The 18,102-nt window shown below is 39.6% G+C and overlaps 2 protein-coding genes across 4 annotated transcripts in view; both read left to right on the top strand.

The window, feature by feature from the left end:
* The first annotated feature begins 96 nt into the window (after positions 1-96).
* LOC140951654 (EF-hand calcium-binding domain-containing protein 5-like) lies at positions 97-16,008 on the top strand. The gene is made up of 19 exons (XM_073400948.1): positions 97-1,025; positions 1,832-1,898; positions 2,229-2,302; positions 2,985-3,097; positions 3,239-3,281; positions 3,534-3,633; positions 4,263-4,559; positions 6,440-6,556; positions 7,120-7,279; positions 8,250-8,331; positions 8,597-8,750; positions 9,018-9,154; positions 9,869-10,270; positions 11,334-11,615; positions 12,113-12,219; positions 12,863-13,119; positions 13,591-13,687; positions 14,259-14,494; positions 15,021-16,008. The coding sequence occupies exons 1-19, from the start codon at positions 207-209 to the stop codon at positions 15,242-15,244; spliced, it is 3,768 nt and encodes a 1,255-aa protein (XP_073257049.1). The 5' UTR covers positions 97-206; the 3' UTR covers positions 15,245-16,008.
* A 722-nt stretch (positions 16,009-16,730) lies between these two features.
* Positions 16,731-18,102, top strand: part of LOC140952445 (developmentally-regulated GTP-binding protein 1-like) — a 10,212-nt gene continuing 8,840 nt past the window's right edge. For 2 of the 3 annotated variants that reach the window (XM_073401868.1, XM_073401869.1), the window contains exons 1-3: positions 16,731-16,858; positions 16,945-17,065; positions 17,825-17,869. In XM_073401868.1, the coding sequence (XP_073257969.1) occupies positions 16,820-16,858; positions 16,945-17,065; positions 17,825-17,869 (205 nt within the window). In that variant the 5' untranslated portion in view covers positions 16,731-16,819. The remainder of the gene's footprint in view (positions 16,859-16,944; positions 17,066-17,824; positions 17,870-18,102) is intronic. The other variant, XM_073401870.1, reaches the window with a different exon arrangement.

Raw genomic sequence — 18,102 nt, 5'->3', positions numbered from 1 at the left:
GCGAAATTATCCCAGGCGTCAACAACCAAGCAGCAGGCGGCTTGGTAATTAGCGAAGTCGTTGTCATAGTAACAAACAACTGTTCTTTTTCCGCCATGTTTGAAGTCAAAGCAATCAGGAGCAAAGGAAGCTCGAGTTTTTTACCCGTTGCGCTAGAGGTCTATCAGGATGTTTAATTAAAAATCAACCAATTCATTGTTAGAACTATGGCTGTTGCATTGACGTATTCGAAAGAACCCCTGAACTCTACAGAAATTGAACTGGAAGTGGATGGCCCTGATCAAGAGGTTTCAGATGCCATGGGACTTGAGAGCGTGTCTCCTGATATGGTCAAACCAAGGTCACGCAGTTTATCAATTTCTAATGTTGCTTATCAGCTTGAAAGAGATGGCATGGCGTCGCCTATCGTGAGAGCTTTTGCACGGAGTGCTATGAACCGCTGGCGCGGAAATGTGGAAAAGAAGATAACTAAAAGACTTATGGAGGTGAAAGCGGAGAGAAAAAAACGGGATGCCGACGCCAAAGAGATCGCACAACTTGTTGCTAGAACAATACCTCTTGACATTTTGGCTAGAGACTGGCTCAATGATAATGATATTACTTCAGAAGTAAGGGTGTATTTGTTGGAAAATCTTATGCCAACTTTGATATTGGGAGTTGAGAAACTACTAGGCGAGGTTGAAAAGAAAGGACTTACTGACTCTGAAGGCTTCTGTCCAACTTTTAATCCTATCAATTACCTGGCTCAGTTTTTAATGAGAAATAATCCTAGGTATAGCAACTTTGCAGAAGCATCACCTTATGCGAAAGGTATCCGTAAGGTTGTGGATGACCTCAAAAGGGAGGTGTTTTCATTGGAGGATAACAAACTGGCCAAACTTAAGGCTGAGGCCAAAAAGCGACGTGAAGCAAGAGATAAAGAAGAACACCTGAAGAACATGGAAAGCCGTCGTCGTTCCATTGCTGTGGAGGAACAATTTCCTGAGTGGACGGGGAATTGGAATGGTGCTCTACCACTATCAGTTGTGAGTTAGACATCAATTAAATATGTTTTAAAACCCATTTGCCCCTGAACCACCTGTAGCTGCCTGTGCAGATCAACCTCCCTTGTACCACTCATGGCACCATCAGATTTAACATATAAGGACAACTTTGTCAGCAAACTTGTGAGGGGAACAAGATCTTTCAAACCTAACCAGAATGAGCATGATTCAGTGAAAGAGACTAAAGAAAAATGTGAAGAATAAAAACAAGAAAAGTTGACTTGAAAATTTTGTTCCTCTGCCCACCTGCACTTCTTTTCACTTACATCTTTAAAGCTTTCTGCAAACCTTTTGCCTCAAAAATGAAGCCTAGTAAATGCCTAGCAAAAGAAAAAAACAGGGCAAGAAAACGAAGCAAAAATTTTTTGGAAATTTTGCTTTCTGTGCATGCCTGAACTTCAGAAGCTGATATTTAGCATCTGAAACAGAGGGTCACAAAGTGCTCATCTTATAAATAGCATACTGGACAGTACTGGCCAGACAGTGATTAGGAAATTTTATTCTGAATCTTCTTCTGCCTGCTTTTCTAGATTTTGCTACTCTTTCAATCTTGAGAAAAGAATTTTTCCTGTTCTTAGACCAGGTCTTTTTTCCAATTCCCCATAATACACTCTGTTTGCCCCCCAAATTTTGCATAAACCATTGTTTTTAAATGTTCCTGGGAGTATTGCATTTTCCCAAGAGCATTTTAAGACAATAAGTTATGCAAAATTTGGGGGGCAGACAGAGTGTATTATGGGGAATTGGAAAATAGTCAATTAAAAAAATTTGGTGCACTTATTTACTAGGTTCAGAATGTGCTCAAATCATTTGAGGAGGAAATTGCTGTATCTCTTCCAGAGGAAGTCAGGAAAGGTGTGTAACTGCTGTTGATAAAACTGGCTTAAAACACTCACACAAAAAAAACCAAGAGGTGGATGTGCGTGTAATTTCTAAGTTATTTTTATGTTAGCCTGCAAACAAAGACGTATTTCTGGTCGTCGCTTGTCTTATATATTGTCTGGTTTATTAATTTTGTTTTATATTGACACCAGGGTTATTAAATGTACAGTGGCATATAATGTAAACAATATTATTTAATTTCACCATTCCCAAATCGAAGTCCTCTAAATTGTATGTGTCTACAGATGGCAAAAGTTGTTTTTGTCCAGGAGACTTAATTTAGCTTGGAATTATTTTTTTTAGGAGCAGCATTTCTCATTCCTCTTGAACCAACAGACTCCACTGGTAAAATGGTTAACATGCAACAATTTAAAGATGTAAGGAACTCATTGCTAAGTTAAGATATTGTTGAAAAAGTTTCCAGTTTTAATATGTTTAGCATTTACGTGTATGATATATGTATTTCTGAGTTTTCTAGCTTTTAAAACCAGAAAGGCTTGCTTTGCCTTGATGTTGTTTATACCTGTCAACCTCTGTTTGTGTCTTAGCCTGAGATTTTTATGTGAGGGGTCAGGCCCTATAAGGGTTAATTTCCAACTAGTGACATGGACATGAAACAGCAACATAGGACAGATGAAATTGCAACAAATGACACAATGGTTGGTTGAAACTCCAAGTCAGCAACAAAGATGAAGTTGCTAAATAATATCAACAAGGACATGGCTTCGTCCTCATGACTATGTGAAAATGCAAGTTTTGAAATTCAGAGTAGGGACAATAATATTATATTCCTTCCCTAAGAGAGTCCCAGGGGTGACAGGATATTTTTGTTGTGAACCAGGTCATATCTGACAATTTAGAATACTTTCTGAAGATTTCTGAACTTTATAATAATACATTATAGTGTGCAATTTTCCATAAAAATGTTCAAACTCATTCCAGAGAGTTCTAAAGTCCTCAAGAAAATGATTATGCCCTAGTCTGTGCAGACTGTCAAAGTCAGAGGTTATTGGAAAAGTATTGATCAATCAACTTTTCTTTTGTTTAATTGCTTTACAGTACATTAGACCATATGCTGGTAACCTATCCAAGGAAGCTTTCAATGCATTTGTGGAGCACTTGTCACGTTGTGCAGCTCATTACAGGACTGCCACTGTTAAGGAAGCAATGAGGTGAGAAACCTTACCTAAATATAAACAAATCTGTACTGTAAAGGCTAATCTATTACCGCTTATGGCACAATGAACTGTCATTAAAATTCAGAATTATTATCTTTACTAAATATTGTTATTATCATTAATTTTATTTTGCAGATTAACTTTGAGGAATCTTTTCTTGAGTTGTGACATGAAGAATGTACGTGAGAATGCTTGATTGTAACATGTCAGTGGCAGTAACCATTCATGATTCTACTTTTTGCATTATGTTTCCTCAATTTTGCACTGTGTTTACTATAAACTGCATTGCTCTCAGCCAATCAAATTCAATAAATTTTTGTATGTATATTATATTTGAATCACAATTCACTATATATCATTTAAAAACGATGCAAGAGGTTTCTTATCAGTAATCTATTGTTCTATCTGTTCTTTTTTTATATTACATTAGGCTGGCATGGTGGATAGAAAACGCATTTTGAACATTCTTTCCTCATTTTATGACAATGCAGCAGATGCTGTTAGGAACTCTTTGCAGAACCCAAGAAAATGTAAGTGAAACAAATTCTTAGTATAACTTTTTAAATGCCCTTTTCCTGATTGGAAGAAGACAACATTAAAATGAGATCTCACCAGAAAGATAAATTGTGTTCTAATCAAACACAAAGGAGACTGGAGCAAAAAGTTTAAAAACAAAGATGCAGTTCTTTAAGTAAGCTGGCATACCAAAGTTTGCTTGAATTTTATTGGTGACATATTTTCTACAAACTCGCTCTATCATTATTTTTATCATCTGCTTTTGCTGCTTTGAACCATTCAGACACAAACATTTTTACTCACTTATAGTTTTTTGTATCACCATTATCATAATATTTGCTTACACGGTAAGCTCCCCAGTTCGACTGGAAGCCATTAAAATGTTTAACTTCCAGTCTTGGTAGAGATGTACATAATGCTATAGTTTACAACCAGGTGAGAATGACCATATAGCTGTTTTCCCAAGTGAACCTACAGTAATTGTAGAGATGTAAATGGTAATTTTAGAAAGGTAGTGAGGCCTAAACTCTTAAAACGTGGTGAAGATACTCTCTGAGGAGAATAGCATTGCACGGCTCTGTTACGAAGTCTGCAAGGGTAGGAGAATAAATGAAATGTTTCAATGGTGCATTGTCATGTTTAGGGCCTGTTTTGGAAATAGAAGAAACTAGTGATGAAGATGAAATGATGAACGTTAAGCAAGATGCTGGAACAGGAACAGACGACCAAGAGAAAGAACAGACTGAAGAAGAAGAACAAAAGGAGAAACCATCACAAGATGAAACAGCTGGGGAGGAGAGTGAAAATGCTGCAAAAAAAACTTCACATGAAGAAAATAAACAAGAAACAACAGGTGAAGAAGTGATGCAAGATGGTGAAGTAGGGGAGAAAGAGGAAAATGTTGAAGAACAAGCTGAAAATCACGAAGATAAACCAGGAGGTGTGTTTTGTATTGGCTAAAGTAAGGTAATCCTAAGATTCTAGATTCCACGCTGTTAATTATGGATTCCACCTTCTGAATTCTGGATTTCTTCTTTTAAGGTGACTCGACCCAGTTTTTTTGGGGGGGTACCATCCTACTTTGAAGCTCTCTGGTATCCCCACCTTTACTTTTATCGTAAGTCTAACATATAGAATGGATAACATATAGATCAATCTACAATATAACATAAAATTTTTGGCGATCGGAGTAAATGTCACGTGGTTATAATGCCACGCCCCTTTGAGGTCTGAGTCGAAAATCTGCTGTATGAATATGATAATTTTGGTACAGTGAGACAGGCCATCGCGTGATACATAGAGGTTTAAATCACAATTTTTAATCAATTCTCGTGCTTCTTGTGCAAAAAAATCAAGAAGTGCTACACACTAAATCTACTTACTATTAAAAAAATATCATTTTTTCATAGGTTTAATGCAAGCCAATAATTAAACCAACTCGTGACGGGAATCCCTTCTATTTTCTTATACTAAATTATCATATCTCGGTGAGCATTCGGAAGTCAGCCAAGCGTGGTCATTGCACGCGTGCTGAACAAGAACGCTGTATCATGACAGACTAGAAACAATACACAACTCCCAAAGCACAAACTCGGCCAAAACACTAAAAATCTTCAATGTTTACTCAAGTTTGGGCTTATAGAAGGTAATGTCACAGTTTTTCAATGACCATGAAATTCAGAGTCCGGGTAGTTAGTTAATCAATTGTGGCGCTGAAAAAATTTGAAGGAAAAAAAACTACGAATTTTTAAGAAAATGCTTTTTTCGTGAGATTGACTCTTAAACGCTGACAAACGTCAACAAATAGCGAAAACTATAATTTCTATATGTTTGCTTTGCTCGAAATCGCGCGCATTTACAAGGCCCTGAATTGTTTTGCTGACTTGCAAGGACCCATCTGTTATAACGATGCCCAAAATAAAGAGATGAATCTCATAGTTTATTAGATATAATCCGTGTAAAGTTTGCTTATCATTTTCGCATAAATTATGACCTAAATTTGGAAACCGCTGAATTTCTCGAATTGGGTCTTTGCGATTTTGGTGAAACTCTGTTCAGCGCAAGGCACTAATGCGCACTATGTGTAGCCGAGAGATTTTCACGAAAAAATGCCGACAACAGCAGATTTTTGACTCAGACCTCAAAGGGGCATGGCATTATAACCACGTGACATTTACTCCGATCGCTAAAAATTTTATGTTGTATTGTAGATTGATCTATATGTTATCCATTCTATGTGTTAGACTTACGATAAAAGTAAAGGTGGGGATACCAGAGAGCTTCAAAGTAGGACGGTACCCCCTAAAAAAAACTGGGTCGAGTCACCTTAAGTAGACTTTGGATTTTGGATTTTCAATCATTAGCAGGATTCTGGATTCCACCAAAAAATTCCTGGATTCCAGATTTCACTAGCAAATGTTTCCCGGATTCTTAAATCTGGATTACCTCACATATACATAAGGCGATGATTCAGAAACTTATTAGACTGAACAAAGAAACTTCAAAGGGTTAAAGTTCAGGATTGTCTGTAATTCTAATAGAAACGTGGATGAAATTTAGCTCTATTTTTTTTTTACCAGTATCATTCAAAACCTTAAGATATATGGTATTATCAGTAGTTTTCAAAACTGCCCAGCAAAATTGTGGTTCTAAGCTCTTAAAGTATTCTCAAGTGAAAATTGAGTCAGTTGAACCTTCTGTTTTATATTCGATTAGACACTCCTTTTCTATTATCAACGTTTCTGAATCAGACAGTCTTCTTATAGTGCTGTTTTATTCAAATGTCTCATTAACACTCCCCTAAATAATTTGTAATTTCAGATGAAAAGATTGATGAACAAGACAAGGTGAAAGAGGCCGAAGAAAAAGACATTAAAAAGTTAATGATAGATGATGAGGAGGAAGACAGGAAATTGTTGGAATCCATCCCTGATGAAAGTAAGTCGTGTCTAATGTTGATATTATCAAAGGTGCCATGTCACGAGTACGTTTTTGTTGGGTCAATTCAGTGCTTAAGTCATTTATACTTAGTTCCTTTACCCTTACACTTAAAGATCTTCTGGAGTTATCAAGAATATATACAAAAATTCCATCAGGGAGATTTTTGGTGATTTTTGCAAGCTTTAAAACTTGAAAAAGTTGGCCCAGTTTTACCAAGGTTTTAATCTACGTCCATCCTTGCCATCCATAGCAACAGATGACAGTAAACAGGTCAATCCCTTAAACAACAAAACTGGGCCATTACTTTTGGAATTCAATGGGTTCAAGAAACGTTTTAGCTTTTGAAAAAGAGAGCAAATAAGGTGGCATAGGCTCCTTAAGCTTTGAAAAGACTGACTAAAATTGTTTTAGTCAAGTAAGGTTTTCATGACTTAGCTTTGATTGGGTTATATCGTAAGTCTGTTGCTTTGTCCTCCTAGCCGCACGCCCTCCTTTACGTGTAATGATAAATTAGACACTGATGAGAAAGTGTTTCAATGCTTTTCTTTCTTGTTCGTTAGTTGATGATCAAATGTCGGATGACGAAGACACAGAGACATCAGCCAGTACGCTGCCCAGGCCCAAATCAGCAACTGAGGGATCGGCATTTGATGAAAACTCATTGAATCAACCTCAGTTTATACATCTGCTGGAGAAGTTTCTTGGAGATGTTCCAATCAAGTAAGTTGGGAATCGCACGTTTTTTTCGGGCACTCTCCATTAGGATTCTGAATGGAGTGGATTTTTGATTTCTGATGTCGTTCTTTTGAAGACAAACACCAAATACAAAAAAGGATTTTACCCCACTCATTTCCTTCTGGATTTGTGTTTGTTTGGGAAATCAGATGCATATGAGAATCTCTCTATCGAAAAATTAAAAAAAGTCAGTTGCCTAAACATTAAGCAAGCATTTTGGTGCAAACCAGAGACAAAAACGTGCAAATCTCAAGTCAGGAGCTAAAGAACTTTCACACGTGGTATATGCTGTGCATTGCATGTATGCTGAGATAAAATTTAAAATATTTGACATTTCGGATCACCATACGTTTCTGCGAAACTGCCCACCTACCCCTCCCCTAAGCCAACATCAACTCTTACTTTTTCTTTTGTTAAGTTGCGGTGAACCCTTATTAAGAAACAAACCTCTGTTATTGCTCCATGACTCCACTCCTCAATACCGTATTTATTCGATTAACCGCCCTGGGCGATTATTAAATTTTTGGACCTTGAGAGTGGGCACTTATTAGAGGTGGGCGCTTATTCGAGGCTGGGCACTTATTAAATTTTCACCATTTTCAGGAAGTGAAGAAAGTTTATTTTGCAAAAAACAATAAATGCTAATAACAAAACGCGAAGAAGTAACAAAGCAAGGTTTCTGTAAAATACTCTGAAGAAAACTTCATCCTCGGGGAAGTCTCTTATTAAAATTTATTCACTCAAATGGGTGGGGGTGACCGCTTATTTGAGTTTGATTGAGATCAGGAGGGGGTGGGCGCTTATTTGAGGCTGGGTGCTTATTAACTTTTTCTGCCTTTAGGATGGGCGCTTATTCGGGGTGGACGCTAATTCGGGGTTGGGCGCTTATTCGAATAAATACGGCAAGAATGGCTGCATAACACAGGTTTGATTGTATTTGATTCGTTCAACACAGGTCAGTATTCGATGATCTTGTGCGTTTTGTAAGAGCTTCATATATTGAGACAGACGATGAGCGAATAGCAAGGATGAACAAGGTATGTCTACGATTGGTAACTGCAACTTCCTGTTGCATTCCCGTCGTCGCGTGTCTCGCGCTGCCTGCCCCCTTCGCTTGCCTGAGAAACGCTAAAGAGTAACGACCGTTGTGCAGGCTATATTACATTATACAAGACAAACACAACCTTTTATTAGTCTGTCGTTCATGTTCACTGTCATGGCACAAAGCAAGTTACCAAGTCTTTCTCCCAATTGAAAGCTCATTCATGATAATCTGGACTTGGTTTATTGCTGTGTTTGTAGGCTCGCATGGAAGCGCGTTCTGCTAAGAGGCGCCGTCAGGTTGATTTGCTGTATGAGCTGTGGGATGTGAACGCTTCGGGATACCTCGAGCTGGAAGAGATACAAGTTGTATTGAACAAGTGGCGCTCGGATGGAATTGAAAATTTTAAAGAAGGTAGATACGACTGATTCAGCCAAGAAACTATGTCTTAAATTTCAATAGATGTATGTACATGTGTGTGAGATAGGTCCTTTTAAGTTATGATGGTGTTACTGTTGCAATCGTTTATGATGATGATGATGACTGGTGATGATGACGGTCACAGTGATGACTGACGACGATTATTGATACACGTTGTGGAGAGGTGGCCGACTGTATTTAAATCTACTGATTTTGTGCGGCTCAATTAAAACTCTTACCTTTACTTACATTTCTTTACAGCTCTGGAAATATTCGGTCGAGTTGACAGCACTCTTAACAAACGCACATTCCGTGAGTGTCTGGATGCCATAGTGAAGTCCTTTACTGACGAGGATGTCTTTGAATCACTTATAGAGTTTCTTACCAAAAGCGTGGAGGTAAGAACGTAATATAATTTACCTTCTGTTCCCATCTTATTGCCGCCTTCCTCTCTTTGCTTGGGCGCCGCTATTGATTGGCAGTCAGATGGTTTCAAGAGAAAACAAATTTAGCGATAACAGTTCGGACTGGTTACGCTTTCTTATTTCGCGCCAGAAAGCACATAGTATTAATATGAGAAATAATGATTTTTCCTCTTAATTTCTCGATGGTCAAACAAATGTTAGTTTGCTAGCTATTAATGTCGTTAAAAAAGCGATAGCTTCCTGTACTGAATGGGACGAAAAAGAAGGTGTCGACTACGTAACAATAGCCAGCTTAAGCAATAACGACGGCTACGGGTATAAAAACGTCACTTAAAAAGAGAATTCGCGCTGCTTCAAACTTTATTGCGTCTCTTCCATCTCGTTCAATTTGGCAAAAAATGGCAAAGCCAAAGAATTGTACAAAAAAGCGTGATGCACGTGCAAAGTTGCTGTTTTGCCAATCTAAACTATTGCTTTTTTACCGTTCTCGTTGCCGTCGCCAGGTCTTTTCATGGTGTCCTATTCTCTTTCTTCCAAGGACACCACGTGAAAAGATTTGGTTGGAGCGATATAAAGGCCCTGAGGTTTTATGATGTCATCTTTACGTATATGACACCTTCTATATATTTCACTCAGAACAGGACGTTGTCGCTTTGTTCTTAATTCCTTTTAAATGATTTTTTTCAGCGGTCATTTGAAGAGCGCAAGCGTGGTGATGCACGAAAAAAATGGATGACGATGATTGATGCCGCTGCACAGACTGGCGGCGCACAACTCGATCCAGTCTACCGCGCGGTGTACCATGTTCTTAACAAAGATACAGAAGAGCATGGTAGAGGAAAGATCATCAGCTCCTCAGTCAGCATGCTTGAAAATAACGATGATCCATACTTGTTGCACCGCGGGGAAACAGTTTTACGTTATGTTTCGTGTACTATGGATGACATCCCTCATGTTCTGGGCAAAGTATTGTATAGGGACATGAAGGCGATAAGCTGGGCTGTGTTGGACTCTGGAAAGCCTATTCACGTTCCTAAAGTATCCACTCACGCTGGAGTGACGATGTGGAATCCTTACAGGAGAGAGGAGGTCAGAACAATATTCCTGTAATTTGGGTCAGTGGGCTTTAAAAAGTGACCCCTCCCTCACATTATTACGGTGTCTATATTTCCTAACCTGCGATTAGGCATATTATATTTTTCTTTTTTCTTATGTTTTTTTTTTTCACGAAAGACCTATTAGAGGTATATACTGAGAGAAGGCATGATTGCAGGCTAACATTTTGGAAGTACACTCATTCTAAGTTCAGAGTTCTAAGTGACAGGGCTTACAACCGCCTTCAATCATCAGATAAAGAGTTGTTGCATTTCAAATATAAGTTTGACTCTTCCTCTTGTTTAATGAGGATATGTAGTGACCTTTTGACCAGCCATGACCAATACCTCCCAACATAATTTGAATCCTGTTGAGAGAATCTCATCACATTGTTGTGACGGTTTGATAAGGGCTTTATTATAGGGTGCGTTCCTTTCGGATGATCCGGATCAGGATCAGTGATCCGAGATCATTCGGATTATGGGAGATCAAATGAACCGATGAATCCAATATCGACAAGGATTCATCGGTTCATTTAATCTATCATGATCCGAGTGATCTCGGATCACTGTTCTTGATCCGGATCATCCCAAAGGAACACACCCTTCAATTGAACAAGAATAATTAAAGGGGCTGTGTCACGGCAGTCGAGTTCATTTTGTTTAATTTTGCCAATTACTCGCCCTCAATCGCTATGGAACTTAAAGTAAGCAAAGAAATTACAGGTAATATACAAAATCAGAGATCCGAGACAAACAAATATGTCTCCTGAGCATTATTTTTTAAGTTGCAAGCAGCAGCGATCGACTTTGAAAAACTGTTAGGCTGAACAATTTTCAAAAACCCTGATTTCAGTCTGTTTCAATCTTCTTCAGTTTTGCCCATCCGTGGCATCTGTTGTTTCTGTTATGTTATTTTAACCTTCCTTTAAAGTTTTAAACGGTTATTTTCATGTTTCTCTTAATTTAACGGGCATGTTGTAATTTCCTAATTTAACTGAATTTCATGATACAGTTCCTTTAATACTTTGCTAAAACAGACTGTTCTTGTTTTTCAGGGCGGAGACGGTTCCTTCATCGCTCTCCCTCTCAAAGATCACGAGCGAAGAGTTATCGGAATCCTGGGTATTGACACATTAGCAGATCCCCACAAACCAGTGTTTATCACACATGAAATAAGCTTCTTCCAGGGCGTGGCCAAGGCGCTTAGCCAGGCTATTCAGTTCGTTGATATCCGCCGAAAAACCCTCCGAGTTGCGGAATCAGCCGTCTCTTGGATACTTCGGCGTAGTCCCAATGTACAGAATGTTAATGTGTATATGGTGGAACCCGGATTAAAGGTGAGTTAAAAGACTGCTGCTTACTGGACTCCCCTTGCGTCACTTATTCCTCCGTTTGTTTGGAACATATATCAAGGCTCGCGTCGCTCATATATGTAGACCTTATGAACAGAAGTCGTACTTTTGACATATCCACTCTACCACGGTACGTTTGCAGAAAAAAAAAAATGGTAATCGCCACCCGACATTAACAAAAACTTTGTGAGACCCTCTATAAAGCACCCTTAGCCTAAGAACACAGCCGTGTCTACTCGCTCCTCGCACCCAGTGTGGCTGTATTTGCGGGCTAGACCACTCTTTGTCTAGTCCTTTTATGGCGTCTTCCCAAGCCCTCTCGGTCGATGATTTCGGTGACATATCCGAGACGAACAGCACTCGCTCGGACCACGTGACCCGAAACGCATCGGCCGCGCCCAATAATGAGGCCCAGGGACTAGGCAATTTATCAAACAAGTTGAAATTTGTGTTTTTATTATGTCTTCATTTTTCTTTTTTAGCCAACTGACGGATTGGTTCTTCGTCGAATGATGACTTTGGCTCATAACGGTGTTAGTCAACACTACACAAGTCCACCAAGACTGGATAGACGAGATAACCTGTTCAGGTAAGAAAAAAAGTTGACCCTCTCCCCAATGCGGAAACCTTTTTATCATAAACAACTCACTCGCACTCGGTCGAGAAGGGCCAGTCACATGGTACAAAGACACGCTGGGACGCAAGCAACGCAGTGGGACCTTGAAAGGAAAGGAAATTATCCTTTTTGGTTACGCAAGTCCTTTCTTTTGTTGCCTCGCTGCTTTGCTTGTGATCCAGCAAGGTTTCTTTTGTGTCGGCTGGTGGTTGTTTAGCTTCCAAGGGCTCTTTAATTTATAAAGTTCACTTCTATTATACAGACACCAGCGCCGTACCGAGCATATGTACCGACCGTCACTTATTTGATGAGCAAGCAACCAAGTAAAAGAGAAGAGGTCCAATATCATGATGCCAATTTTTCTTCCTTTTCATTGGCGGAGAGTCCACGACGTGACCTGTAACTAACTGCCTATAAATAATGGTCTGCTTATGCGCAGTGTCGTCCAACTGTGTTTGGCGACAAATCAATCTCGACCCAGAGCTCTTCTGCGCATGTAGAGGAGAGAGATCAAAACACCACCACTGACAAAACACGATATTTGTGTTAACCGAGTTCAGCAACTGTTAATTATTTGCTCAATAATGCTGAGAATTTTTCTGCTATTGGATTTCAGGGACTACTTGTTCAAATGTGTAGAAAGTTCAGAGACCATCACCGCAGACGCTTACGGTGAGCGTCATATGGCCTTTCCCCTCAGGGATGGGGAGGGTAAAGCTGTTGCTGTTGTAGACATCAGTATTGGCGAACTCAAGGCCCTACCGCCACACGAGAACAGGGAAATACAGCGCATGCTCAGACTTCTGGCTATCGCACACAGGGAAGTGGCGCGAGAGATCACCACGGGTGCAGCTGAGAAAAATATTGTTTTAGGTGAGAGTTGAAATTCAAATTGTGCTACCTTTGGAGTAGTTTCCAGTTTAGTCTCGTAAAACATTGAAGTTCTCAGTTTTACTAATCACAGACGCATAGGTAGATAGAGATAGATAGATAGCTTTATTAAAAATCCATTGCAGCCCAAGGGCTGGATTACGGACTGTACAATACGTTGAATACTAAGACTAACTATTATAAATAAATATGATTTATCAGTAAATAAATAAAACAAAGGAACAAAATACAACGTCATGAAATTTAAGAAAATAGCCGCGAATTTACAATAAAACCATTAGAAAATAGCCGCGTTATGCATGATAAAACTATTCATTAGTCTATTTGTTCTACAAAGAGGCACGTTAAAAACGCGCTTACTCCTTAAGGCTACAGTACTAAGATTACGTGGCGGCAAAAGGCCATGTAATTTGTTTAAGTATTTGAACTCTAACTGTTGGTTTGGTTATTTAGAGGTGGAAAAAGAATACGAAGACGCTCGCATTGATGTGCTGTTTGACAGACTCATGCTTTTGGACCTGAGAGAGAACGTTGGAAGACTGGACGCCAGGTATTTGTTTCTTTCCCTGCTTACAGTGGGAATGGTAACTCACATTAAGCGAGATGATGACCCTCTGATCGATTAAGGATTGGGATATCAATAAACGAATAGCGTGCCCTACCACCCTCTTTATGTTACAGTCACTCAAACTATTGTGTTGTTCTGTTGTCAAGCGCACTGCCTTCTCCAATTCGGGTCTGGTACATGACAATGTGCGGTCTCGTTTTCACTCGGGCTCTTCGGCGGGAGTTTGATGTACTGAAATGGATCGTTTGAGTTCGGTCGAATGGTCCTATTCCATAATAAGAACCAAGAAAAGGATTTCCTCAAATTCCTTCTGTAAGATGCTGCATGAATTTTTTAAAATATTCTTTGTCGTCTAAATTTATAGAGGAAACAAACGAACGATTACGTTTACTTCTTGTCCAGAGTGAGACCAGATAAACCCGATTTAAGGTGCACCTTTACATATGGAGACCAGTGAACTGTTACGGAGAAAAGTGGGAGGGCCTTAATTTCAGATACCTCTCTACTGGGAGAGAGTCTCAGTACTTATATTCTTATTAATTTAATTGTTCAGAGCCTTCGCTGAGATCAAAAGTTACAAAGACCCGCCTAAAGTGATCCACGACATTTTAAAAGCCGTGTTGGGAATCTTCTACGTAGACCCGCAGCAGCAGGAACGATTTAACGAATGGAGAGAGTGTAAACAACTAGTAAACGCAGATCTGGTGCGTCTCATCACTTCCTACGATCCCACGGCAAGGAGCAACGCGCGTGGGGTGGACGCCAAGTCGCTGGCAGGAAAACTTCAGCGTAAGTTTGTCCAAAGTTCGCCTTCTCTTCTTTACGTCTTTGTTTGACCCAATAATTTTCTTATTTTAAGCAACACCTCTCTGGGTAACAGGCGTCTTAAAGACAGATTGCCATCATACTGGACAAGGATGAGATCTGACTGTAAGCTACTCTCATTGGAAGATTGGGATTCTTCTGGTCACAGGTGTAATGATTATGGAAAACGAACTGGTGCAGCCTGTGTACCAGACGCCGCCTCCCCTAAAAAAAAGAGGGGAGGGGGCGTCTGTACACAGGCTAGAACTGGCGCAATAACAGCAACACTAACCCAGTCGGTCCTAACAGTAAAATGCCCACACCTTTCGATTTAGTCCATAGCAGTTGAAACCATCAAGCGGAGCTACTGAAAAGTACTACTAGTACTACTCATTGGCTCCTTTGGTGTTGAAGTAATCTTACACAACCTTTAACGCAGACATCGACTCTCGAAATGTTTCAGATTAGTTCAAATGGTAGGCTTGAAAAAAATTTTTCCCCTTTCTTTTAGGTGTGCCCCAAGGACAAGTGGCCAAGCACGGCTCGTTGCCAGCTCAGTTTCTGTTTAACTGGGCCTTTGTTTGCTTGTCATTGATCGAACACACGGAGAAGATGAGCGAAACAAGGCCAGGAAAAGTCGTGAGCCCGCAGGCGAAAAGTGAAGTGGTCACCGACATAGGCAAAGGACGACCCTCGCCCCAAGATACTACAACGCGGTCTGAAACGACGGACTAAATCGAGTCCAGATGGAGAAATATCCTGTTCAGTTCTACGCTTCTCAACATCTCAGTGGTGGCTCTGAGTTGGTTTATTGAGATACTGCAACGGAAAGCAGCTAACCTCGTTTTGTCACAATATTTATCGATCACTGAACAGTTAGTAGTCAGTATTCAGCAAGCTTTCTACCTGTGTCGAGCCTGTGTATAGAAAAGTGTGTGGTTTCCTCGTGTAGAGTAAAATTCGAAGGGGACAGACGTTAAATTGTGTGTGTGTTATAAAGGCAGAGACAAACTGCATGCCTTAAGTCATCTGTAAAGTTGTATACGAACAAAGCCACTCTCTAAGCAACTAGAAAAAAGAGAAGGTTTTCATTTTCAGTACCATATACCAGTAGTAGAACATTTTAGGAGGAGTCACCCAGAATGTGAGTACAGTTACTGACAAGGCTATAGTAATAGTCTTAGTTTGGTGTCCGAGACAGCGATATGTCCCATGAGACAGATTGATTGGGGTTTGTTGCAAAAGAAACTACGGCTCAATCTGCGAAAAGACTTTATTTGACAATGACTGATTTGACATTAGTTTGACAAAAACTTGGATTAGCGCAGACGAACTCTTAAGACAAATAACTTTATAATCATAGAACAGGAGCCGATTACTCCTGTCATAGAATTGTTATTCCCTTAACGGACACCTAATCTGAATAATTTTTTTCTTATTTTTGTAGATATTTTTGTACAAATTTGTATCGGGAAACTAAGTAACTCTGCCAGCTTTTTGTGATCCATTCGTGTTTGTGACTCTGTCAAAAAGCGGTTTCCGTAGTTGGAAATACAGTATCTTTCCAGATAATGAAATAAAAATTTATTTTCCTACACAACTTGGTCTTGACTCTGAGTGTTGTTTCAATTGGTGGGTAGGGCAGGGATTTTCCTTCTTTGACCCTGATTCCAAGAAATAATTTCAGAGTCGTCACAAACACATTCTAACAATTTTTTAGCGCGTGCTTTATCGTTAGACTTTCGCAAGCTTTATCCTTGATGCCCATTCACAAACATCAAAATAAGCTTGAAATGAAAAGTTCTTCGCGTTATTTAAGCATTTGTCTGAATTTAATTCGAGTATGATACCGGGATTAAATTTAGGCCTCTACTTGGGTGTTGGACGGGGGATGGATGGACTGTGCCGCAGATTTAAGCGTAAGCTGGGTATCATGGGTAATATTGAAAAAAAAAACGTAATGGCTAGACCGCGGGGACGGCGTAATTTTCTGGTTTTGTCTGGCATAGATTCTGCAAATGAATGCTGGCGAATTTGTAATGGTAAAAAGAGTATATACACGTACGTGTATTTATTTCCACTCTGTGTTCAGTAGTTGCGAGCATACTCCCAAAGCAGAAAAGGGAAAACTGTCAAAACTGGATGGAGCGCATATTCAGCTCTGTCCAGCGGATTTGACTACTTTTTTTGGTAAGTACTTCGTATATGGCAATTGATTCACATGTGAGAAAAGGAAGAGACTGATCTCCTTGTTGATCTTAGCTTCTTCATGTGGTAGTAATATCTTATTTAATATCCGGATATTTCATCATGGGTATCCTTGAAAAGATCGCTGAGATAGAGAGCGAGGTATGCACTTCGATTTGATGCCAAATTTATCCGTTTTTGGCGCTAATATCAGTAATAATAATGTGAAAATTTTCTGTCGACTTCAGATGGCGCGAACACAGAAGAACAAGGCGACCGCTCATCATCTTGGATTGTTAAAGGCTCGGCTGGCGAAGTTACGACGCGAGTTGATCACGCCAAAAGGCGGAGGGGGAGTTCAAGGAGAGGGTTAGTGAGAGATCCTACGATAAAGGTGCTCTGCCCCTAGCGTTCCGACAAATGTAAATGATGTGGCCGGGTATTCTGAAGTTGCTCCGTGTGTGTGTGTGTAACCATAGGTCATTTTATCCTTGGAGACCCAGGGGCAGTTGATCGTGACAAAATATTCAGGGGAGGAATCTGACTGGGTTTACCGGGGTTAAGTTAACAAGGCTGTCAACCCCCCAGGTCTTCAAATATTGGGAATTGATAGGGAAGGGATCATAGATGAAGTCATAATGCACTACACATAATGTCATTTGTGAAAAAAAAAATGTGCAAAAAAGATGTTGTTGGAATAAATAACATTTAACCTGATTGGTTTATTTCCCACTAATCATGTTAACATCGTAAGTTTCCTTACAAACTCTGGTATGCCATTGTAATATAAATAGCTTAAACAACACAAAATATTTGAAATTTCATTGTCAGAAAGTCAGATCTATAAGAAATGGAAATTTTCGGCGATTATCCAGGAGATTTCAGACTCTAATCTAGAGACCAAGAGAAACACTTTAAAAACTTGAGTCTCCTGCATTATCCGGGAGAGTTGACAGCACTGAGTTAACGAGAAAAAAATGGGGGAGCCTCGTTATTAATTAGAAGTCTCCTTCATCACTCTAACAAAGGTACAACTTTGGCCTTGAGTCTAGGATAGCTCTCATGGTGGATTAATATGATGCCAAATTGATTAAAAAAGCTGATTAAATTGCTTTACTGATTCTGCAGGGTTTGATGTTGCCAAAACTGGGGATGCCAGAATTGGTTTTGTGGGTAAGTCAGTTAAGAGTCAGTGAATCAGACCTGAATTCACATCTCCAGCTAAGAAGAGGAGAGACCTGAGGTAGCAGTTATTCAGATAAATGGTTTCTTTTATAGATCTTGACTTGATGTTGCTCTATAGAAATGCCATTGGGTGATGCTCACAAAGCATTTTGTTTTTGATGCATTGCCCTCTTTTACTTAAAATATAAAAATGGGTCAGTTGGTACGTTAATAGTCAATCA

This window comes from Porites lutea, chromosome 11 (genome assembly GCF_958299795.1).
Source record: "Porites lutea chromosome 11, jaPorLute2.1, whole genome shotgun sequence".
NCBI classification, from domain to species: domain Eukaryota; kingdom Metazoa; phylum Cnidaria; class Anthozoa; order Scleractinia; family Poritidae; genus Porites; species Porites lutea.
The sequence above is the reverse complement of the archived record's forward strand: the minus strand, read 5'-3'. Positions and strand labels throughout refer to the sequence as shown.